Here is a 23,430-nt window from a genome sequence, read left to right as displayed (position 1 = left end):
TAGATGACAATATCAGCAGAGTAGATTACTGCTCGAAGCAGCTACAAACATTCCGTGTCCGTGCATGAACACGCATAGCAGAGTCTAGCGAGCACCCAGTTGTCGACGTGGCAAAATCGCATTCGGTCTATCAAAGTGGCTGGAAGAGGAGCAGGTCATAAACAGCTACTTGCGGAAAGCTCGAACCTCGCGACGCCACCAGCTGACGAAGTCGCATGTTGAGACATCGATATCGAGATTCTTTAGCTCTTGAGTGCTTAGGTGGCAATCATATGGTCGTTGCACGCTGGCATTGGGATCGTTTCCCTCTGTGTTCGGTTCGATATTGGCGATAGACAGGCCCATGATGTCACCAAATACTTGACAGATTTCATATTTTGTCATTTTATCTTCGCTCGAGAACTGGAGTATCCGGGGTAGGTTCGAACGATCTCCGGAATCAAGATACTTAACCGCAACATCTATATAGTGGCACAGTCAGCGTCAAACATATTCGAGTATCACAAAAAGCTACAAATTCGTTTGAAACTTGCAGATAGGGGAAGCGGCGAAGAAGACCAGGCTGTGGGGCTTGTGCCAAAGCTTATAGAAGATGAAGTGAGACGGAACTTACCATGGCAGATTCTTCCAATGTCCTCTGTGTTAGTCGGGTAGCGGAGAGCCCAGTGGTCCATCTTGATCTTTGTTCCCTCTGTTTGGGCCTTCCATACACTATCCATAAGGACGTTGACTGCGCTTTCAGATGGCGTTTCCGCGTGACCGTAGAGCACTGGAACTCGAAGGACTATTCCAAGGGCCTCCTTTCCAGCCTTGGCGTACTCTTCCAACACAACCTTCTCACCATCAAGCTTAGTTTGGCCATAGAGGTTGGTGGGACCCGGGGTAGCATCAGCCTCGTAAGGGGCATCGCCTGGCCGTCCAGGAAAGACATAATCAGTGGAGATGTAAATCATTAAAATATCCCGAGCAGCAGTGACACTAGCGAGGAGCTTGCTAGCCGCGATGTTGAGCGCTCTGGCCCCTTCTGGATCTTTATCCACCTTGTCTGGGAACCGCTGGGCCGCACCTAAGGAGAAAAAGACATCAGCAAAGCCATCACTTTGCATGGAGGGGGTGTCTCAGCCCATACAATGAATCACCACTTGGGGTCTGTCCCACACTCAGGAGTCTTATTAGCATAGATATCGCCAGGCGGGCTATAAAACGCCACTAAATGAAGCTACAGCAATACGTACCGTATCTCGTCCAGTGTTTTGGCGACATCTGCTGCGCTCTCCAGGTCGACCTTGAGGATGTCGACGCCGTCTGCTCGTGAGTAGCCCGTTCCCTTGACTGCCCATCCGCTATGTAAGAGTCGAAAGGCAGAAACCACTTCTCTTCCCAACAATCCGGTGGCACCGGTGACAAGGACTGTTCGCTCCGCCATTGTGTGCAGTATAAGCAGCTTAGGTTCTAGCTTATAGATACCAAGTGCAAAGTGTCAATGTGGCGGTGGCAACCGTCAAGAGTATCAAGGCCGTCCAAGTGGATGGCCTCTTCTCGCTTCCCAGAGAGGAGAGGAAAGTAAAGGTGAGTGAGAGTGAAAGTTGCTCAAGATGAAATGAAATCCCTACTTTACGTATTCTGAACCTTAAAAGAGATGCTGTACCTGAGCTATTCGTGGTGGCTGGTGGAGCTCTGACGTGTGAGCGAGGGGCCAACTCCGCAACGTTCTTAAGAGACTTACCCTGCAGCATGTGATAGGAAAGTCGTAATTTTTAATTAATAGGTTTGGAAGTATGACAAGAAGGTTGTTAAACTTAGGATCAGAGGGAAAAACTGTATAGGTATATAAATCCAATTGCTAGCATGGTTTGGCATAATACCATTGGGTGATACATTGAAGCTACATGACATGATGTAAATGTTATGAGTAATACTTCGCAGATTGCTAACAGAGAGCGTGTGAGAGTGCTTCCTACATTGTTATACTCAGCCATTGAGCACAAATGCGCTAAAAAATCATATTCGAAATAGTGCACACTATCATCATCTATCAAAATACACCCCTTATTACCCCTTCAAATTTGTTTTCAGAAGACAGTTGGATCGGAGAGAGCCTGGTTGAACTCTACGATGTCATTACACCAAATCGCTTTATAGTGGGAGCCGGCCTAAATTTGATAGCTTACCGCCCTAGCTTATCGCCCTTGATTTTCTAGCATATCTTAGGCCTTATAGGTACTACGCAACTACTGCGTCCACTTGGACATCACATCCCTCTTCATATCTTCCACAGCCAAAATGCCTCCAAAGCGCATGACAGCAAATCCTATAAAGCCGTCTCGTCATCGAGCTGGCAAGAACACCGGCGCTGATTCCTCCTCAGACTCAGATGCTAGCGACGCAGAGGAGGCCGTCGAGCCCGTCGCAGTGCCTCCGCCTCCGAAAGCCACCAGCGCTGGCAAAATCATCAGCAACCTAAATAAAGTTGATCTTGCTTCTCGGCGCAAAGATGCAGAGGCCGCCGAAGCGCGTCGAATTGCCGCCCAGGAAGCAGAAAGGCTAGCAGCGGAGGAAGGGTTCGTCACTGAGGAAGAAGAGGATGAGGAAGAGGAGGAAGATGAAGAAGATGAGAGCGAATCAGAAGAGGAGGAGAGCAGTAGTGAAGAAGAGGCACCCAGGAGATTAATGATGCGGCCGAAGTTTATACCCAAGAGCCAACGAGGCGTCGCAAAGAGTGGCGACAAGGAAGACGAAGACGCGAGACTACAGGCCGAAGAAGAAGCTCGGAAAAAGGCTGCTGACGAGCTCGTTGAAGAACAAATTAAGAAGGATCTGGCTGCGCGCGCCGCTGGGAAGAAGCACTGGGACGACGAAGAGAACGAGGAATCAGATGTCGACACAACCGACGGACTGGACCCGGAAGCCGAAGAAGCAGCCTGGCGAGTGCGCGAGCTGAAGCGCCTCAAGCGCACGCGCCAGGCCATCGAGGAGCGAGAGAAGGAACTCGCAGAGGTCGAACGACGCCGCAACCTCACGGAAGAAGAACGCGCCGCCGAGGACGAAGCCTTTCTCGCGAAGCAGAAGGAGGAGAAGGAAGGGAAAGGCAAGATGTCGTATATGCAAAAGTACTACCACAAGGGAGCCTTCTTCCAGGAGGAAGCTGCCGCTGCGGGCTTGCTTGACCGAGATATCATGGGAAGTCGTATACAAGACGATGTGCGCAATCGTGAGGCGCTTCCGGAGTATCTGCAGAGGCGAGACATGACCAAGCTGGGCAAAAAGGGAGCTACCAAGTACAAGGACATGCGAAGTGAGGATACTGGTCATTGGGGATCGTTTGGAGGGGATAGGAGGAGAGATAACCGTAACTTCGATGGAGATGATCGATTTCGACCGGATGACGACCGCTTTAGATCGGATGGAGACGGAGTCAAAGGAGCGAATGCGATTCCACTGGGTGATCGCAAGGAGACCAGGCGAGAAGATGGGGACAGAAGAAACGACGATCGAGATAGGCGGGATAGGAGAGACAGATTCGATGACAGAAGAGATCGGGGAGACAGCTACCGTCGCCGAGAATACTCACGGTCTCGATCGCCAAGGAGGGATAGAGAGCGGGATCGCGATCGTGATTACGACAGAGACGATCACAGGAGCCGCCGGAAGAGGAGTACGTCTCGTGAAAGAGATCGCTACGACAGCGATAAGAGACGCAAGGTTGACGCCCGGGAGTAAGGAAGCCCCCCGAAGCAGGATGCTACAATTGGTAAAGCTTCTAAGGGCGTAACGAGCATTGATAACCTGACCTTATAACCATGGGAGATCATCGTAATAATCTATCTACTACTCTGTATATACCCCGTCTATTTGTATAATAAGGACACATCGACCATTATACTAGGATAGTTCCATATCTGTCGACAAAATGGCAAACAGTAATTGGAAAAAAATAAGAAAAATGAAAAATGAAAGGAAATATCAAAATGTGCCATTATTTTATCATCAATTGCTTTAGCCAAACATGATGCCGCGCCTCCTCTTTTTCTTTTTCCTGCTTTAAATCCTTACAATCTCTACTCGTGCCCTGTCGAATACCTTGTGAGTTATCAAGCCGTTTATTACTTCACCGTCTAAAGACGGGGGATAGAGCGTCATGCGCGCGTATGTTCCCGGACCACGTCTCTTTGATAGTGAACCAGGGTTAATAGCCAAAACACTTTCGACAACCTGTTTTCCATGATCAGCTGGGGCCGTATTTAGAGAAAGAAGAAGGGGAAGGGGGATAAGAAGAGAAATTAAAAGGACAAGAACATGAAAAAGGAGTGACATACCTTTGCGAAAGGGGGTAATGAACTGGGCATCAGCATCACGTCAGGCCGAACGTTGACCATCTCACCCAACTTGAGATAGCTCACATCCAACATGGCACCCGTCGCAAGCCCTTCTTCTGTTCCTGTCTTGGGCAGTCTAGACCGATCTGTTGGCGGGAATACGGGGAAGAAATGTCGCTGCTCAACGAGATAGCGACACAGCCGTCTCATTAGATCTCCAGCGGGCGCCCCCTTTGTGACCTCCTCGTTACGTAATTCGTATAGCACGTCCTGGCTGGACAAGCCGAGTACAACTTCATTCATAGACAATGTCATTGGATTAGAGACGATTCGCACTGACTTGGGCAAACCAAGCTCTCGTCGGGGAATAGTGTCCTGAGGCCAAGAAACGTGTTTGCTGAGGACGTCGCGCACTGAAGGGACAAGGATGACGGTGAGATGAGGGTTTGCGGAGGCGAGGCGGTTTAATGCAGGGGCAACGAGATATTTGAAAACAGTGTTCATGTTGGCAGTATCAGGATCGTAAGTGGCCTCTTCGGGCAGATCAAAGTCGCCCGTAGCTATGAGTGGATGATCGATATCAAGGAATGGGCCTGTGAGAATCATGGCGTCGGCATATGTATCCGCTGCCTGGCTGCAGAGTGCCTGCAGCGGTTCGTAGTCGAGGTTGTCATCTGCTGTATATGGGCCAGCCGCGTAGATGATACTCAGCGGTGCAGGAGCCGAGTCCGAGTCCATGGCATCAGGATCGCCTCTGAGCTTCTCCCGATGAGCTTCCAGAGCTGAAGGACTAGAAGCAGCGCTTGGCAGAAGAGGCATGTCTAGAACTTCCTTGACAATGAATTCGTCACCCGTAATGTTGCTGCCCCTCAGGGCAACGATCTGACCCGGAAAGAAGTTCCAACCTCGTATACCGTCCAACTTTAGCGGTACTCTTAGACCTCTGCCCATCCGTCTCGAGGTCTCCAACACTATCGATGCGGCATTGAGCTTCCCCTCTAGAGCATCGGACGCTATACGACCAACAGCTACAACCTCAGTTGTGCTTGCAGTAGCAGCGTTTCCAAAGGCAGAATCTTCCAGATTGTGATGCTCGCGAACCAGGTCAATAAAGTCGTCGATTCGGTCGTCCAAGATCTCACTGGCCTCGGACAGCTTCATAGCAAGTGGTTTATATCCCGTCTTCTTCTGGTCAGAAGCAGCTGTAAGCTTGATTCTCGGTTCGGGGAACGGCGCAATCGGCGCTTCGGCTGGCGGGAGCTCATTATTCAAGATTTCGATTACCTCTCCCGGGTTTTGTCGATCCGCAAAGGGCTTCTCTCTAAGCACTACCAGTCAACAACTGTAAAGCAACCTAAATTAATAAGATGAAGAATACTTACGGAATATTCATTGATCTTAGTTGTTCATTGAGTCCTGCTGCTGGCGAGCTCGGTATGTCTCTCTGCATATCCATCCTCCTTCTCAGGCTGCTTCCACCACTGCCTGGCGCCTTGTTCAGCCTGCCTGTCGAAGGTGTACTTGGTACTAGTCCATCTAGCATGCCAAAGACATCTCCTCCTTTGGCGCCCGGTTTGGCCCTTGGAGTTGGCCCCGTCTTCCTCTCGTTCTTAAGCTGCACCCGGTGCTGTGACTTCTCCAGCTCATCCTGAATGCCCTGCTTCAGGCCGCGCACATTCGACAGCGTAACAGCTTGCGTATCCACATCCATCTTAATGCAGTAAGACTCCCACTTGAAATAGAGGTCTTCTGTAGAAATATCGTGTAGTCTTGCCATCGACTCGAGCTCGCTGACAACGTCTGGCTCCAAGGTCCCATTGGGAGCGAATCGAGACTGGATTTCCTCGTCGGCCATGATGGGCGACTTAATTGCGTCAATTGGCCAATTTTGCAGCTTATATTTCCTCCTGTAGTTTCCAGCAAAAGAGTGAAATTGAAATTTAGTCAGTGGCAGCAGTTGCGATTTGGATTTTAATTTTGTCTGGGTATAGCAGAGAGCTATCTGTGGTGGGGTTGGATGAAAGATGCGAAAGACGCGACGCGTTAAGTGGCATAGAGCTTAAAGTGCGAGGTACATTGCACATGTACTCTGCCGGCCACTTCGCGCGGTAAACCGACTTATATGGGGAGAAATGCCCCCCTTTCTCAATTATTTTGTGCTTTTACTGCTTATTAGATTGATAAGTGTATTGTAAAGCTAGAAATATTTATTTAAACGTTTTTAGCCTTTTTAATTTCGTTCAATTGAAATAACTCTTCCGTTCATCTAGTTGGAGCATCTGTATTCCATCCTATTCTCATCTACAAACATTCAGAGCACATTTAGAAGACGGAAGCAAGAGAGTAAAAGGTCATAACTACATTGAGTCTTGCTCTGGTATCCACTATACTAACACTATCTAAGATTGATAACTGATATCTAGTAAATGAAATAAAAGTTGATCTGAGTGAAAAAATCATGATTGCTGTAAAGCAGTGTCGAATTCTTGACACCTGTTCTTGTATCGTCAAGAAAGCCGTTTGTCCCCTTATCCGAAACTCCGCTCGCTGTTTAAATCAAGAAGACACAAAGAAAACCCAAATTGGCATCAATCATCAAAATATAATCCCATCCTTTTCTCTAACACATCATTTTAGATCTTTTATAACAGTATCCATCCAGTCAGCGATGTTATTAGAACCGCCTTCGTATTCGAAAGAAATGCCCAAGGTGTCGGTTTTGGGTGGAGAGCTGGGCATTATATCATCCGTACTCAAAAGGTTGGCAAAGTCAAGCAGTTCATCGTTGTCTCCGGTGAGGTTGCCGAAATCTATCTCGCCATCCTCAAACGACAAGGTATTACCTTGTGAGAGGAACTGCACAATATTTTGAGCTATTGGCGAAGTAAACATGTCGTCGAAATTACCCTGATGGCCCCGTGGACTGCGTCTTCTCGCGCTGCTTCCGGGGATTCTCAACATAGATTTTGGCGTCTTAGTAGGAGTCCGCTCGGCTATGAGCTGGCTTGGTGACAAGATTGACTTGACAGATCGCATAGACCGCGAGACACTTCTAGTGATCGGCCTATGGCTTGGAGTTGGTCGTGTAGGGGTTTTGAAAGGCTCAGCAGGAGCAGATTTGGCCTCGGGTGGCGGAGTGGACGGTCGTCCTTTGGCTGGGCTGTTGAATAAAGCTTCTAAATCATCTAATTTGCTGGCGTTTGTATTTGATCCTGACGCGTTGGCGTTGTTCTCTTGATCTCCTTTTAGATTCTCTGCCGAGCGACACTCTGCGGTCTGAACGATATTGATATCAACATCGCAAAGCACCTTGGGCACTCCGTCTTTCCTGGGGGACGGGAATAGCAGCCTCTTAGTGCTTCCAGCGACTTGGTTAAAGTCATCATCTATGTCAATGGGGCTTTGGACAGTTCCGGTAGCCCGGGAATGAGTTGATCCTGGCTGGGATAATACATCCAGCCCAGCGGTTTCATGAGAGTTCTCAAGCTCCTGACTTTCACCGTTCTCTGGCATCGGCAATGGATTTGGGTCTATGGAGAGAAATTCGTTCATTTTTGGTGACGAGGGTGCTGGTGGCTCTAACGCGTCTGTGGGTAGATAGGCATCTGTAGGTATATAGGCGTCTGTAGGCAGGTATGCTTCTGAAGTAAGGTTGACCGGGGCATCATCCTTTCGGCGACTTTTCTTGGCGCGGGATGTGCTTCGGCCGGTACCTCTCTTCCGCCGTTCTTGGTTTAATCGAGAGGCATCCTTGTCCCATCTATCCGCCGGGCGATTAGTTTTCCATTTGGCGAGCCATATGCCACAGGGATTGCAAAGTAAAGCCTCTTGCCATTTGGATTTATTATCGGTGATGGCTAGACTCTTTTTGATAACACGATGAGATGTTGGATTGCCTTCATCATCGCACTGAGTTATTTCCACCGCCGTTATCTTACCGGGCTTCTCCGAAAATTCGCATCGTTCCGGAATGCCATCCCGTTGTTGCATCCAGATTTTCCTCCAGGTAGGCGTTTCTATAGCACCACAGTTGCTGCAATATGGAGGCATTTCTCCGTTATTTATGGCCGTCTCCAGTCGTTGTCTGATGGCATGCCTTTTTACAATGTTCTTATTGTTTATTCGTTGTGGCGAAGATGGTGAAGCAAAATCGCTGGGAACCTCAGGGGCGATCGAAGGAGCAGAGGTCATCGGAGCCTCTTTTGAGGGGTTAGCAAGAGGCTTAGGCATTGGTAAAGCCAGTGGCCCGGTGGAAGCTGGTCGACGGATATCGGCACCTCCGCCTCCCATTGAAGATGGACGCTCCAAAGGGACGGAGGGGGGCTGAGATAAAGCCGATGGACCAACAGGATCGCTGGCGGGTAATATAAGCGGCCCTGCAGACTGTGATCGACTGAGTTGACGGGGGTATTTAGGCTTAGATGCTTGGGGTTTTGACTGAGGCGGCTGGGAAGATCGTGATGGCGGTTGGATTGTAGGGGCTTCTTCTCTTGAGGAAAATGTAGAGGCGAGTTGTACTATAGGATCATTGAAGATGTCATCGGTCAAGGGAGGAGCTTGTGAGAGTTCGGGTGTTGGCGCAGTAGCCGGGACTGATTCAGGAGCAGGCGCGGGAGGAGTCGGACCCCCGACATCTGGGGCTAAAAAAGGTGCTGTCGTAGGAGTAGGCGCATATATAGGCGCAGAAGTAGACATAGAAGCGTAATCAGGCGCAGGAAGAGGGATAGGAGTAGGAGCTTGGATTGGAACAGGGGTAGAAATTTGTGTCGGACTCATCGTCCGCTCAACGGCATCCGTCGTAGGAGGCGGAGTTGGTCCCATATCCGGTGGTGATGATGACTGTGGCCTTTTCCTTTTAGTAGATTGGGCATTGGATTGTGGACGACTCGGTTCTCGGTTTAGAGGAGGTAGAAGAGAGCTCTCAGCAGGAGCAGGCGGATTTGAGGTGGGATAAGGGGCGTTATAGGTGCGAAGATGTACTAAATCCTGGCCACTAGGGCCTTCCTGGAGCTGGAAAACCTGTATAGGCACGCTCTGGAATGGCATTTTGTTTGTGAATTGCTGAGGCGGCAGCTCTTCTGGCATAGGCTGCTCTCTCCCTCCAAAAAAGTCGCCCGCGTCATTATTTGGAGCATCAGGTTCATGAGCAGTCATAGAGGGCATCGGAGGCAATACCGGGCTTGAAGGAGGTGGACTAGATCGCATATAAGGCGTGGCCTGCTGAACTGGTGGCGAGGAGCCAATATCTGGTGGGCTGTCGTCGGGGTAATTTGGCGTTGGTGCCATGGATTCTGGCGTTCTATCGTCGTCGATGCCGGGGGATTGGAAGCGGCCAACATCGCTTGTAGCAAAGCCTGACGTGGGCGGCTGGCTCAGTGCGGATTCGCGTCGCTTGAGGGAGCTGGGCTCCCGTCCTGGTATCGCCCTGAGACGGCCGTTAGGAACAGGTGTGGGAGCTCGAGGGATCTCCTGCAGATGACTACCTGTCACACTATCGTTATTGATTGCAAGGGGCCGGAAATTTCGCAGAGAGCTGGAATTGCTCGCAGCAACCCTGAGAGATTCAGGTTCGGCACCAAAAGCAACTGCATCTGACCTATCCACCCTGGTGATCTTTGCCCTCTTCTTGGTAGGCTCGTCCTCTTTGGGAGGTGCGGCATCTTCTCCCTCAGTCCCATCTTCGTAGCCTGATGTGTTGCCTTCAGCCGGTTTCTTCCGTGGCCTACCTCGGGGCCTACCAGTTGGCGGCTTCCTTCGAGATGGTCTATTTGACGCTCTACTAGATGGTCGTGAAGAAGGTGCCGGGATGTTGGGCATAGATTGAGGATCAACTGGAGTTGGAGCGAGCCTCGGGAAATTCTCTTGTGCAGGTGGATTCTGGCTGTAGCCTGGCCCAAAAGAGCCTTGCCTGACCAATGGCGGCGGTGGTCCTTGAGGCAAAGCGGGAGCTATGCTAGGTGAATGGCTCTGTATTGGGCTCTGCATTGGCCCATGGTTCTGCGTCGCCTGTTGGGCCATCTGTGGGTTGGATTGGACGAGGGAATTCCATTCTGATGCGGCACTAGGCGGTAAGGTTGGTTCAATTGGTGCACTGGGTTTCTGCTGCTCGACGGGAGGAGAGGCATATGTGATTGAACGCTGGATCCTGGCTGTTTCAGAAAGCTTCAATTTTATCTCCAAAGTCTCTCTGCCTCCACCGCCAAAAACACCCAGTACATTTCTGGTGACTCTGCCTGTCACCATCTTGGGCTGATGATGCCCAAAATCAGGCCGCATCGACTGGAAGACCCATGATAGCAGGCCTTGGCCAACCTGGGGGAGATCGGGCTCGGAATAATCAACAGCGTAAATCGTGTAGTCGCACTCGTGGTTCGTCAGCTCCGGGCTGCACTCGGCAATAACGTGGATACAGGCCCTCAGGTCGACAACACCAATCGTATTCGTCTCGTCAACCGGGACGGTCTGCACTTGCAGGGGCTGAGATCCTCTGGCCAGGCAATTGATCTTGGCCTCCTTGTCGAACGTGTAGTGCACCTTCACTGTCGGTTTGAATTAGTGACTGCAGCCAACTAAGACATGGCACTCAGCCCAGAGAGAGGGAGAGAGAGAACTTCATACAGTTCATGAACTTGGTCTGCATGCCATACTCGTCCACCTCGCCTGCGGCAGGAGTATTGCTCCAGCCGCTCGATTGAGCCGCCGGCATTGGCGATGCCATGGCGATTTTTGCCTCGCCCTCGTGGCCACCGTTGTTGTCGTTGCCGTTGTCGTCGTGTAAACTGAGCGACCCCTTCCGGGAAGCTCAAGCCCTGTTGCTGGGTTGACGATGCAAGATTGAGAAATCGTTCTGCGGAGCACTCTTCGTGTACAGGTATTGAAAGAGGGAAGTGGAGAGTGCTGGGTTTGTTGTATGGTTCTGGTACCAGCTCAAATTGGGGAGGCGGGTTTCATGCTCGTGACGCGCCAAAAAGCTCCAGGTCGCGTCTGTGCAAGTGGATCTGAGATATCGAGGCGCGCAGGGCACTTTAAGACAAAGCGGGCGATGGGGCACAGGAAAAGGGAAAGGAAAAAAAAGGTGCTAAAATGAAAGTCAGATCCACGTTGCTACAGAGACAAAAGAGAAGCGGCCCGAAAAAGGAAAAAACGGTGGTTCGTGAGTACAGCAGATGTGATGATGTGAGGTTGAGCTGAGCTCGTGCAAGCAAACAACAGCACAATCAGGCCTTTGTTTGTGATGCCACCCTCTGTCAACACCCGCCAGCGCGTGTAAGGCGCCTGTGCATGTACTTCGTACCCCTCTAGCCCGCGCCACAGCACCTAAACGCACAGCAGTTAGAGCCAGTGGCTGGCGCCCAAGGCCGCTATGCAGGTGAAGCTTCGGTGAGCCACCCGCTGGGCCTGGTGGTAGGAAAGTGCCTGCAGCGGGCTTCGGCACTGAGCCTTAATAGGCTGCAGGGCTTTTTCCTTAGCGAGCCGCTTTCTCGGGGACCCCACCTACCTAAAGGAGAAGTTGATCTTATCACTGGTTGGAGAGCCGGCAGAACCCCGGATGCGGAGCGGCTCCGAAAGGTCCAGCCTGCTTGTCTTTCATAAAAGCCCAGCAAACTGGTCTCACTCTCGTCTCTGCCGCAAGGGAGCTCTGGCGGCCTGGCAAAAGGGCTTCGGTTCAGCTGGCAATTCGACCGGGCAAAGAGAGGGGAGATCGGAAGACTTTCCCCTCTCCCTCCTCTGCGTCGGGCGGCGGGCTGGGGCCCTTTTTATAGTTTCTAGGGCCTCTTGACGCCATCTCCAGAGCTCGTTTGCTGGCACCCCTCCAACTCACTGTCTCGTGACTTGAGCTTTCCCTGCATTTCTAGTGTCTCCAGATGTCACCGCTCCATTTGATAGCCCGATTCACCTTTTTAGCCCGGTAAATGAAGCCGTTTTTTATCACGTCTGCCACCTTATTTCGATGACGCTTGATGGTTTGAAGCTCCACTGCACTCTGCACCAACCCCAAATATTGGGCGCGTTTCGCATTAGCACCATCTGCAGCGCCGCAAAGGAAAACACATCCAAACAACAACTGTCTATGCATTTCATCACTATTTTTCGCTTCGTGCAATTATTTTTATGTCATCAAATACATGAATTTATCGTCTTTTAATTTTCAATATTGTACACGCGCACGGATCTTTTACATCCATTTTTTTTTTTACAGTCGGCTTGAAGACGCCGCCTCATCAGCAACCCACTTGGCCTTGCCCTGCTCATCTACCGTCGTCTTTCTGCTGATAATCTCATCCACAACCTCGGCCACACCTTGTCGGTTCTTCCTTGATGCCTTAACCTGCTTGGCAAGCTCGGCCGGCGTGAGTGAGTTGCCAGACACAACAGCCTGGATTTCCTTCTCCGTAGGCACGCCAAGGGCAGCGTAAGGGTACTCAGAGTATGTCCGGTCCGTAAACAGCTTAAGTCCTGCATCCTTCTTGAAGTCAAAGAATGGCTTAGAGACGTTCTCGCTGGCTGGAATAGCCTCCAGAGTCTCGGGTTGCCACTTGGCAGCCTCCTTGCGCACCAACAGCGCTGTCACACCCTCCGTGAAGTCGTGGTGCTGCATGAACTTGGAAGCAATCTGGTGTTCCTTCTCAAATGTCTCCGAGATGCTCCATTTGCCACCAACTCGCATCTGCCTAAGAGCAACATGCACAGCGGTGGGTGATCGCTTTTGGAGCGTGGCCAGCTGCTTCTGAGCCCACTCCTCAGTCGCTCCCCGCTCTTCCTTCAAGGCAGCAATGATGTCATTCACGTTGTTCTTGCTGAAGCATCGATCAATAGCACGTCGGGTTTCGCCGCTCAGCGTGAAGTTTTGGTCGTAGGGAAGACCGGTGCAGAACTCTTCCAGGGTATCGTTGATAAGTTCAAGTCGTCGGGGGAGGGGGTCTTCGTCTCGGAAACGCAGCTCTGCAAGACGAGCCTCGAGGTCTGGCAAGCTTGAGGAGTGCAGGTAGTGAGTCGCAATGCCGCTATAGAAAACGTTGGGACCCTTGAGTCTGTCGCTGGTCAAGGCGAGGTAGGTTCCGATGGAGCCGTTCATCCGAGGTAGGAAGAAAGATGCACCGACATCGGGGAAGAATCCAATCGTTGTCTCGGGCATAGCAAACATGGTCCTCTCAGTTGCAATTCGGAATGGTGCGTGGATGCTCAATCCAACACCGCCGCCCATGGTGATTCCGTCCATGAAAGCAATGTAAGGCTTCTGGTATGTCGCAATGTAGTGATCTAATTGGTATTCAAGAGCAAAGTATTCGGCCGATTTCTTCCATCCATCAGCGCTCTCCTGGTTGTAGAGGGCCAGCTCAGCAACGTCTCCTCCAGCGCAAAGAGCCTTCTCTCCCGCACCCTTCATGACAATGACGTTTGCCATGTCTGACTTCTCCCACTCGATTAACCGTGGAACAATCTTGCGAATCATTGATCCATTGAGAGAATTCAGCTTCTTTGGTCGATTTAGCAGAATGGTTCTCAGTCCGTATTTGCTCTCGAAGACAACATCGTTGGCCTCGTCGCCAGGCAGTTCCCTGACATGGTAGGCTTCGGCAGACAGCTTTTGCATCATATTAGCACCCCATTACACATAGTAGAAGAATTGCCTGTTTCTAACCGGTCGTGCATCGATCGCCGAGCTCAATGCTCTGGTTTGATGTGCCATTGTGAATGCGCTGCAATAGCTGCTCCGGCCTGCAGCGTTTGCTGCCGTGCCAGCTCGTGCCGCGAATGTTCGGAAGGACATGAGATATCGTCTATATAGATGCACCCATAAAACGAAATTTAAGACATCTAGACAAGAAGAGAGAGGGAAGAGGGCGAGATCAGACAGACCATATAATTGACCTCGGGTACGGCGCAAGAATAGAAGCTCCTCCACCTCTAAAAATTGACCCGCCGATTGCCGATAAGGATAGCGCCTGTCAGAGTTCGTACCATTTATTTTCACAGCTGGCAGACAGTTGGCGACAGATGGCAGAATTAGTGCACGCACCTGGAGACTAAACGTAGCCAGCCGCAGCAGTGCCCAATCACCATTAGCGTCTGCGATACGCCTACGACTCTACTTTTCGAGCTTCTAAAGCTCCCAGCCTTGTGCACGCAACCTCGTCCCCCGACAGTCAATCAACCACCGCAACAATGGCCGACCCCAAGATTCAGTATGTCATTCCCACGCGCCACTGCTGTCCAATTGTGCTTGTGCTAATCTTAATTCAGGGAACTTCTCACCAAGTCTCGTAACGAACTCACGTATGTTTTCTGTCGCGAAATCTAATCCATCTTCTTTCTGCCCCTCTCCCACCGCTTCGAATCATCCAATATCGAATGCGTCTAACAGTTCCAACTTAGCGAGTACGAGATTGCCCAGCTCGAAGAGTACGAGTTCTCCTCCGGCCCCCTCTCCATCCTCCAGACTGCTGTGAGATCGCACACGCAGGTGCTCATATCCATTCGTTCGAACCGCAAGTTGCTGGCACGTGTCAAGGCTTTCGACAGACATTGCAACATGGTGCTCGAGAACGTCAAGGAGATGTGGACCGAGACACCCAGGTTAGCAGATGGAAAGAAGGGCCGACCGGTCAACAAGGATAGATTTATCAGCAAGATGTACGCCGCTCCCCATCCTCGCCAAGACGTCAGATGAGAACAGGTTCCAGGAATGGCTCGCGGTCAGGCCCTGAACTTGATCGCGTCGAAAATTCGTGGTACAGTGTAAAATCAAGTACTAACTAACGTGTAACAGGTTTCTAAGAGGCGATAGCGTCATCCTGGTTCTTCTCAGCTAGAGTACATGGGTTGCTTTGGGTTATTTTGGGGTTAAATTGATACATTGAGCTGTTCGATGACCGGCTACATCGCAAGAGGCTCAAAGGCGAATTTAGGCGTTGAAAACAATTTAATTGAATGTTAATACGTATACAATCTGCAGAAATCCCCCTACATCGTGTCTATGGAAACTCATGAATGCCCACAAGGGCCTCTTCTTCTCTATATATCCATTTCAGATAGCTTCCCAGCCTTCTTCGCTCGGCTTGATACCGCCCAGTCCCAAAAAGAAGCATGCCAATCCCCAGGCACCAGGATCGGGCACATCTTCATATCCACTGCCACCCACGTATACTGACCGGCCGAGACTGGCCTGCATGCCCTTGGTCTCGTCAGCCGCCTTCCTCGCTGCATCCGCAGCCTTCTTCACATCGCCTGTTTGACCCAAAATCTCAACAAAGGGGTAGAGAGCATCCACGACCGTGCGATCACCAGGCCGAGCAGGAGTGTATTTAGACAATGCCTCACAACTAAGTTTGAGAGCAGCAGACCATACCGAGGGACCAGCCTCGCCAGAGCCCAGAGTGCGAAGGGCGTGAACGAGTGAGTTGAGGAAAATCGCGTAGAGAGCGCCAGATGTGCCATCCATGGCGGTTTCCACAATCTGCACGATAGAAGAAACGTCCACAACAACATCACCCGTCAAGGGATTCTGTTGAATGTGCTTTAAAATGGCTGGGTCTTAATGTCAGTATCGTCGCAAGGCGCCTGCGAGTAATGCGGCTGGGTGTTTATGAGCTCACCTTCAGCTCCTCTCTTGAGACCAATGCCACAGTCTCCGTCTCCAACAATGGTATCGTACTTGGTAACCTCGGGCTCGGCTGCTATCACGCGCTCCAACGCATTCGTAAGGGCCGACGTGGCGTGCTTGGGATCCATCTGCAGCCCGCTGGGCTGAACCTTTCGACCTGCACCGGCAGTCTCGGTCCTCGTGGCGGTGTTCTTCTCCTCCCATGTTACCTTTTGAATCGGAGCAGACCAGCCGGTGACCTCGCTTGGGGCATCCAGTAACTCGATCATGCTCGGGCCCCCAATGTCGGTGTTGACAACGTTGAGGAGGGAGATGCTGAAGCCCTGGCCATTCAAGCTTGTCATGAATGTGCCATTGATAATACGGACTGGTCGAATGTTGTACTTGTCTTTCAGCTGCTTAACCACTTCGGTGGTGACACCACCCAGCTCCAGAACGCTGACGCCTCCAAGGTTGTTGATGAGCAGGACAACCTCGTTTGAGTTGACATTGAGGAAAGCTCTGTCCTTGTCACTCTGATCGAGCAGCTGAGCAAGCATCCTTTCCACCAACTGGGGGAGTTCCATCTCTTCTCTACTTGAGCCCGGCTCATTGTGGATGCCCATACCAACCTCGACTTCCTTGGGTCCCAGTCCCTCACTGGTATCAACAACTCGTCCTGGGACATGGACATGCTCCAAGCTGGCACCGACACTGACAATATTGGCCGCAGTCAGCCGAGCCACCTTTACTACCTCTTCCAATGACCGTCCCTGAGCTGCGAGTGCTCCGGCAATCTTCAGCACGAGAACGGTGCCGGCAATGCCTCGTCTTCCAACCTTGCCCGTCTTCTTCCTCCCAACGCCGACATCGTCGCCCACAACAACCATCTCGACAGCCTGGCCGGCCGCAATGGCCTTTTCCACGGCCATTCCAAAGTTGAGAATGTCTCCCGTGTAGTTCATCACCACGACCAACACTCCCTTGTCGGTATCTACTCTCGACAGGATTCCATTTCGGACTTGCTCGGCAGAAGGGCTGGCAAAGATGGTTCCAGCCACAGCGGCAGAAAGCATGCCTGGGCCTACCATGGCGGCGAAGGAAGGCTCATGGCCAGACCCTCCGCCCGAGATGATGGAGACCTGTTGGGGAGCATTGGACGGTCGGCGATAGATGATTTTGTTTTCTGCATCGAGGGCGACGTTGGGGTTAGTGAGGGTAAGGCTATGGAGGGCAGTGTTGACGAGGTGCGTGGGATCGTTGATGAAGTGCTTTGTAGACATTATGGGCAGATAACTAGGCAGAATGAAGTCTTTAACTCTAAAACTCAAGAACAATCAATGGCGTTCAGCATAAAGAGGTTAAACGAGCGTCAACCGATAAAAAAAAATCAAACGTTCTTGATATGTATTAAATAAAGATTCGTAAAGCTGCTATGTATGAGTGGTCTGATATCAGTGACGTATTGTGATGACACTGCTATTAGCAACTGCTAGCAGTAGCTGCTACAGAAAAGGGCGGGGAAGTCGATATTGCCATCATGGCGGGGTTGAAGCCACAAAGTGCAGAGTTCCAAAGTAGATACAAGCACGGAGTACATTGTCTGCCTAGCAACGCGTACCTAATAAGCGGGGAGTTGGCTCGAGTGTGCCAATATTTAATAGAGAAGAATCCAGTTTATTATTTTGTTGGCTGCTCCGACTAAAATGAGCTTTGATCTGCGGCCCGTCCCAACAGCCTCATAAGGGCCTTGCACTTATACAAGTTGATTGGCTTATTGTGGTCTCTCAGTTGGTCCGGGCTTTGTTCTGTATAACATCATCTCTTTTGCATACCTTCCGATAAACAGCACGCAACCCCCCGTATCGACAATTGCAACAATCTCACGTCTTTATGCTAATAATTTGAGGATTTATTCAAGCTTTATTGTCTACGCTATGCGTCACCGCAGCAGATAAAACAAAGCATCCTGGCTCATCTTGTTTGCTAGTCGACTGGTCAAGGCTATCGGTCATAATGTCGTGCAATTCTGATATCAGGCTTTGCCTGCTGTCTAATACTTCCAAACTGCTACAAATGAATAGTAGGTAATGACGACGATGATAACGACAACGATGATGCCCACGCTCCATACCGCCGTGAGATGTACATATCCACAGGCAAGATTCGGAAGGGATCAAGAAAAATATAACAAAGGCCACTCCCAAACGCCAGCCACGACGAGCATCCCACGCTCTAAATTCTTGGGCTTATAAACGGAGAAAGAAAAAAAGACATGTGTTGTGCACACGTACATGTATAGAGAAATATATCCAAACCCTTCCCTTCTCTCTTGCGCATACTTGCATACTCTAGAATTTAATCAAAATTTAATCATAGAAGTAGCACCGCGCTACCAGCCAAGACACTCAGGAGCAACAAGAGAGTGAGGATCGCTGCTCCAACTTTACCACCGGTCGTAGGCTTTGTCAAATTGTCAATCTCGCCTGCAGGGTCAATGTTGCTCATTCCAGCACCGGGGTCGCCCTTGGATGTACCGCCCTTTTTCGCTGTTGCCAAATCGGGAGCTTCCAGAGCCATGGTATACATAACGGCATCGAGAGCGTTCATTTGCGAGCCAACACCGTTTTTACCGTCATAAGTACTTGGTGCCGTCCACGAGAAGCCACATCCCGTGCCTGTAATTCCATAGAATGTGCTGGATGCTGGGCCTGTGCAGACGGCGACAGCAGCGCTTGCAGCAGCCTTGATGATTGGCATGAGAGTATTGACGGTATACGGGGCCATTTTCATGGTAGAGGCCATGTAGCGAAGTAGATAGCCCTTGAATGTGCTCTGATCAGTAGTGCAGACACCTGAGGGCTCACAAAACTGCTCGTAAACGACTCCTGATTTGAGAAATTTTGATGTCGTCTGTGTGATCATGCCATCCAAGTTGGCTTTCCAGGTAGCGTTATTGGTGTAGTTATACATGGCTGCAGCGCCGGCCATATATAAGCCTGCATTGTAAGTCCACTGATTCTGGTCCATATGTCCGCATGTGTTGTCTGTATTGATACTCAAACCGTCGAAAACCTGGTACGAGCTTGAAATGAGACCGATTTTCTCCTCCCAGTCCCACACTTTCTGTGCCCAGTCTGCATAAGTTTGGTTACCAGTGTAGCGAGCTAATCGAGCAGCAACGTTGAAGAAACAGCCGTTGGCGACGGAATTTTTGTAATCATAACCCTTGTTCCATTGGAAAATCTGCCAGCGGAGACCTCCGCCACAATTGGGGTCCCATCGGCCGACATACTGGTTGAAGACGGCCTGAGCCATTGCCAACCACCCTGGTTGATCGGACGGCGGGTTGGGGAAGACGTTTTCAGCCGCGGACATGGCAGACATTGCCCAAAATCCTTGATCGTCGTTTCCTTCGGTCAACGTCTGATTCGTGGGCATGAAACTGCCGTCTTTTCCAGCCTGCCAAAGCACCGCTTGCATCGTGACATTGTTGTACGTCGAATCCTTCGTCATAAACCAGTAATCGATCATAGTTCCAAACATGGCACCGGCCTCCCACCCTATTCCTTCAAGTTAGCATCTATTCATGGGCCGCCGTAACTTCGAAGAGGGGGTTCCTGACAATAGTAAGGGGGTGGTAGATTTCCGGGGTTATCGCCAGTGTTATTGCCTGTGTAAAACTTCATCAAGCCATATGCGATAGTGCCAGCGGCACTTTTCGTGGAAGCTAAACAATTTTTTAGTGAGTATTGTCTACTTTGTTTAGTTGTGGAATCGCAATCTATCTTACCATCGTCACCCACAGTCAAGGCAATGGCGCTCGCCCCCTGGCCCAGCAGACCGAGTGCTGCTGTCGCAGCCACCAATGGAGACTTCATGGCCAGTAGCAATCTCTCAAAGTCGGGGTATTCTAAGGGTGTCGAATATAGATCTGTGTTGTTCTAAATAAAAATGGTCGTCCAGATCCAGTCTGTCCAAAAAGGATGCAAGGCGGCGCAACGAGAGAAATCGTGGTCCTGAGCTGCGATTCACTTCCACCGGGGTATCGCAAGCGGAAAATTCGCTAAAGGTCGAAGTCGAAAGAAACCAAGATAGGAGCGACAGTAAAAATGAGTGGCTTTGGCAGTGGTGACGACGGATAAAGAAAGAAGGGGAAAAAAAAAAGAATATAGACACCAAGAGAATCTTCGCCGCGCGTCAAACGAGAGTGATCGCTCCACTGCTTACATACGGGTCTCTTGAGGCTCGACTGTAGGAGACTGAGACTGAAATTGAGCAGAGGAGAGAGTGGCGGCGAGAGAGCATGCATGCAAATCGGCACGCAGAAACGTAGTGTTAGGGGAAGAATTGGCAATACGGGATGGGCACAAGGTGAAGGCGCGTCATTTTCATTTTAGCTAGGCGGTCGATGGAAAGGGTGTAAGTGTATTAGAACACGGAGTATGGGCGCATGGGGATACATGGTTGGCCCGATGTAATTTCACGTAACCTGCTATTATGCCGCGCCCCCCGGCACTCCAGGTTTCGACCCCCATGAGACTGCGAACTTGGGACACTCGGCCTGAAACGCTTGACGGAGGTCGTGCGTATCCATACTGGTGCGGACGATGGATGATCTCTGCGACTCACCACCAGCATTAGCACGGAACACTACTCCGTACTAGCACTTATGCCCAGCCCCGTAAACATGTTTGGTGCCAAAGCCGCAGAAGGAAAATCGGATCGTGTGTATAAGTAAACAACCATGTTACACGGGCCACGGCAGTGTTCGCAAACAGGTACAGGTAGGAAATGATACTACCTGTACACGAGCCATCGGCCACAACGGCAACGGCGCTGCGCAAAGCCAACAGAACCGAGATTCCGGCAGTGGATGATGCCGGCATTGCACATAATTTTTCAAGGGGCTTCGTATGCGTAGTCAGGTACCACTCTGTCCTATCAAGCACTGTGCCCAGCGCTTGCAGAGCCAACTCTGAACAGCGTGGATGCTTTGTCTCCAAGGATCGGAATAAACTCGTGAGTTCGCCATGTCTGTTGCTATCCTCTTTTTCGCCGCCATCTACTCGCATGTGCAAGTATACGAATGTCTTGTTGAAAGGCTCCAGCCTGAATGCACTGAAAATAGTACAGGCACCGTGTGTGCCAACCCTAACTTGGCTGGTTTCAAGCCAGCGGACGACCCCTGACCCGCTGGTCTTTGCAGCAGATTTGCGTCTGCCCTTCTCTCAAACGACTGGACGAACGCATATGAGGGTGGATACGGCCCGGGGTGAGGCTGTGCATCAGCGGCTAGCACCTGTTTCGGGGCTTGAACTGAGCCTCCAATCCCAATAGCCCAAGGAGATGGCGCTGGAAATTTGCGGCGGCGGCGATGCAATTGGGCGAGGCCTCAATGCTAGAATACGAAGGAGTGCTATTGGCTGCCCCTAAGAGGGGAGCTGCGGTGGCGATCGGAGGCGCACCGCTACCGCCTGCATCTTGGCATTTTGGCGTAGCTATGGCTGCTTCGTGTTCCCTCGAGGGTCTCGTACATCTCACGTCCCGTCGGGCTACGGCACGGCGAGGCTGTGCTTTTTGAGTTAAATTTTTGGAAAATGAAGAAGCAAAATTGTGGTCAGGGTGATAATCATGGGAGGTGCTAAATAATACGTTACTCCCGCCCGTCAGGTGAGAGATACCAAGTACATGTTCTCGTAACCACTGCAGATACCTACTAGGTAGTAATCAGCTTGGCACCTTCCCTTTGAAAGGCGCTGGTGTTCTTGGCTGCTTGGCTGGACTTGCCAGCTTCTAAGCCACATATTTCTCTTGGGGAGATACGAGTGACAGTCACCAGCAGCTTTCACGTGCCTTGGAAGATGATTCAATGCATAATCGATTGATGCCATTTTCCCTCTGCACAATTAAACAATTCTCACCAGCAATCCGAAATGGGATCCTAGCAAGCCTAGCCCGTCCAGCCACTCCATCCAAGGATACAACTTTCCTTTCAAGGGCAAAGCTTGCTGCAAGGTCCCGTTTGACTAAGGGAAGAAAAGTCTAAATTGGCTACGGTATTCGCACGCCGTTTTACAATATGCCCCTCATGTAAAGTGCATAGTAACTACCTAGTACTACCGTAGCAACTTTCTCTGAGTTGTTTATATATCAAATTAATAACCTGTTAATGACATGCATTATATATATGTTGTCACAGAAATAGCAGAGAGGGTTAGTATGCCATCAGATACTTCTTGGTTGCGAGAGGTCATATTTAGGTACACGTATTTAAACCTCCTTTTACAAGTTGGCTATATTAGTACCTAGGTAAGTCAGACCGGTAGCCTTCCGACGACCCCCCCCTTCCGACCACCTTTTTCACCAAAACTCTACTATTTTAAAATTTAATATTTAATTCTAAAAAAATTATATTAAGCCAAATATTAAACTATTAAAAACAAATTTATAAAATCTTATAAAAATAATAATAATATTTTAATTTTTATTAATAATAAATAAGATACAGCCGTATAAAGAACCTGTTAGTGTATGCATATAATTTATAAGTAATCCTTAACAGATTTTAGTCCCTGTTATATTTATATATATATACTTAACTGAATAAGTAATAACTAATATATAATATAAATATAACAATAATAATAATATATTTATAATTTTTTATATTTTCCTATTAGTATGCATTTTATTATTTACACTGTTTTTTACATACAAAATCTTTATGGAGTGGTCGGAAGGGGGAGGTGGTCGCTTGGGGGGGGCCCAGACTTAGGTAGTAAACCGAGTACTTTGGGGGAACAGCCTATCCGTCATAAATACACGTATAATGCTTGTATCGTAGCTCTGTATTACTACTTAAGCCATCATAACTCCACTAATACCCAACAAATGCTGTGCAATTGCTAAAAGATTCAAACCCGAAGTACCACAATTCAATACGGCGACACAAGTATGGTAAAATCTCATATACAAGCGCATGTGATACCAGGATCTGATACTGTCAATATATGGCAATATCTGCATCTCGAATTATTTACGGTCATATTGACCAACTTGTTCCCACTGTCTATATGCTTCCTCAGACAGAGCTACAGCTATTGCTGCAGCACATAGTCATTTTTCTTAGCAGGAAACTCTAAGATTACCTATTTCTTAGAAGTGCTTTCACATAAACCCCTGGTGGAAGCATATTCAGTCGGTTCAAGCCATACTTTCGTCATAAATTGGTCGTTGGAACCGCCAATACAATAGTAACCTATAGTACCCTACATGTAGCTTGTTGTATTATACGGCGCAATGAAACTTCGTGATACAATATAGATACTAGCCAGCTAGTCATTAATAAACCAGCCAACGGATATCAGTGTTTTTAACTTGTGCGTGTTTCTCTTACTTGCGGGCCCTATTTTTTGATATCTGTTGGGAACTCACGGCCTGCCCTCAGCTATTAAACTTTGTCCTCAGCGCTTCTTGTCCAAGTATTTAAGCTCTTTGGGCCATTTGATCTCCCTCATTCAATTTTCC

At 49.8% G+C, this 23,430-nt stretch overlaps 9 protein-coding genes across 9 annotated transcripts; 2 read left to right on the top strand and 7 right to left on the bottom strand.

The window, feature by feature from the left end:
* Nucleotides 1–44: 44 nt before the first annotated feature.
* GGI43DRAFT_23415 (dTDP-4-dehydrorhamnose reductase family protein) lies at nucleotides 45–1,750 on the bottom strand. Its single transcript, XM_083200571.1, has 5 exons — nucleotides 1,727–1,750; nucleotides 1,236–1,675; nucleotides 1,130–1,149; nucleotides 614–1,066; nucleotides 45–461 (listed from the first exon to the last, which is right to left on the bottom strand). Exons 2-5 carry the CDS (start codon nucleotides 1,424–1,426, stop codon nucleotides 166–168), a joined length of 960 nt encoding a protein of 319 aa, XP_083066371.1. The 5' UTR covers nucleotides 1,427–1,675; nucleotides 1,727–1,750; the 3' UTR covers nucleotides 45–165.
* A 445-nt stretch (nucleotides 1,751–2,195) lies between these two features.
* On the top strand, nucleotides 2,196–4,000 carry GGI43DRAFT_23338 (splicing factor, Prp19-binding domain-containing protein). Its single transcript, XM_083200558.1, has one exon. It carries the CDS (start codon nucleotides 2,284–2,286, stop codon nucleotides 3,718–3,720), a length of 1,437 nt encoding a protein of 478 aa, XP_083066370.1. The 5' UTR covers nucleotides 2,196–2,283; the 3' UTR covers nucleotides 3,721–4,000.
* Nucleotides 3,881–6,429, bottom strand: GGI43DRAFT_23329 (DNA-directed DNA polymerase alpha subunit POL12). The gene is made up of 3 exons (XM_083200556.1): nucleotides 5,699–6,429; nucleotides 4,317–5,637; nucleotides 3,881–4,212 (listed from the first exon to the last, which is right to left on the bottom strand). The coding sequence occupies exons 1-3, from the start codon at nucleotides 6,169–6,171 to the stop codon at nucleotides 4,042–4,044; spliced, it is 1,965 nt and encodes a 654-aa protein (XP_083066369.1). The 5' UTR covers nucleotides 6,172–6,429; the 3' UTR covers nucleotides 3,881–4,041.
* A 402-nt stretch (nucleotides 6,430–6,831) lies between these two features.
* Nucleotides 6,832–11,449, bottom strand: GGI43DRAFT_23127 (uncharacterized protein). Its single transcript, XM_083200523.1, has 2 exons — nucleotides 10,935–11,449; nucleotides 6,832–10,855 (listed from the first exon to the last, which is right to left on the bottom strand). The coding sequence occupies exons 1-2, from the start codon at nucleotides 11,032–11,034 to the stop codon at nucleotides 6,945–6,947; spliced, it is 4,011 nt and encodes a 1,336-aa protein (XP_083066368.1). The 5' UTR covers nucleotides 11,035–11,449; the 3' UTR covers nucleotides 6,832–6,944.
* A 1,061-nt stretch (nucleotides 11,450–12,510) lies between these two features.
* Nucleotides 12,511–14,007, bottom strand: GGI43DRAFT_419944 (mitochondrial 37S ribosomal protein mS47; the record flags this gene model as incomplete). The annotated part of the gene is made up of 2 exons (XM_083207751.1): nucleotides 12,511–13,902; nucleotides 13,960–14,007. 2 exons carry the CDS (start codon nucleotides 14,005–14,007, stop codon nucleotides 12,511–12,513), a joined length of 1,440 nt encoding a protein of 479 aa, XP_083066367.1.
* Nucleotides 14,008–14,199: 192 nt separating this feature from the next.
* GGI43DRAFT_23013 (mRNA splicing protein SMD2) lies at nucleotides 14,200–15,217 on the top strand. Its single transcript, XM_083200496.1, has 4 exons — nucleotides 14,200–14,503; nucleotides 14,562–14,594; nucleotides 14,694–14,951; nucleotides 15,088–15,217. The coding sequence occupies exons 1-4, from the start codon at nucleotides 14,484–14,486 to the stop codon at nucleotides 15,128–15,130; spliced, it is 354 nt and encodes a 117-aa protein (XP_083066366.1). The 5' UTR covers nucleotides 14,200–14,483; the 3' UTR covers nucleotides 15,131–15,217.
* Nucleotides 15,218–15,220: 3 nt separating this feature from the next.
* Nucleotides 15,221–15,936, bottom strand: GGI43DRAFT_391102 (dihydroxyacetone kinase subunit L). Its single transcript, XM_083204399.1, has 2 exons — nucleotides 15,914–15,936; nucleotides 15,221–15,845 (listed from the first exon to the last, which is right to left on the bottom strand). Exon 2 carries the CDS (start codon nucleotides 15,757–15,759, stop codon nucleotides 15,346–15,348), a length of 414 nt encoding a protein of 137 aa, XP_083066365.1. The 5' UTR covers nucleotides 15,760–15,845; nucleotides 15,914–15,936; the 3' UTR covers nucleotides 15,221–15,345.
* GGI43DRAFT_391101 (Dak1 domain-containing protein) lies at nucleotides 15,221–17,582 on the bottom strand. Its single transcript, XM_083204398.1, has one exon. It carries the CDS (start codon nucleotides 17,181–17,183, stop codon nucleotides 15,837–15,839), a length of 1,347 nt encoding a protein of 448 aa, XP_083066364.1. The 5' UTR covers nucleotides 17,184–17,582; the 3' UTR covers nucleotides 15,221–15,836.
* A 691-nt stretch (nucleotides 17,583–18,273) lies between these two features.
* Nucleotides 18,274–20,453, bottom strand: GGI43DRAFT_427250 (glycoside hydrolase; the record flags this gene model as incomplete). Its single annotated transcript, XM_083208786.1, has 3 exons — nucleotides 19,694–20,453; nucleotides 19,505–19,630; nucleotides 18,274–19,463 (listed from the first exon to the last, which is right to left on the bottom strand). The coding sequence occupies exons 1-3, from the start codon at nucleotides 19,779–19,781 to the stop codon at nucleotides 18,274–18,276; spliced, it is 1,404 nt and encodes a 467-aa protein (XP_083066363.1). The 5' UTR covers nucleotides 19,782–20,453.
* Between the last annotated feature and the right edge of the window lie 2,977 nt (nucleotides 20,454–23,430).

This window comes from Trichoderma evansii (genome assembly GCF_050947405.1).
Source record: "Trichoderma evansii strain SZMC 28006 chromosome Unknown GGI43scaffold_1, whole genome shotgun sequence".
Taxonomy (NCBI): domain Eukaryota; kingdom Fungi; phylum Ascomycota; class Sordariomycetes; order Hypocreales; family Hypocreaceae; genus Trichoderma; species Trichoderma evansii.
The sequence above is the reverse complement of the archived record's forward strand: the minus strand, read 5'-3'. Positions and strand labels throughout refer to the sequence as shown.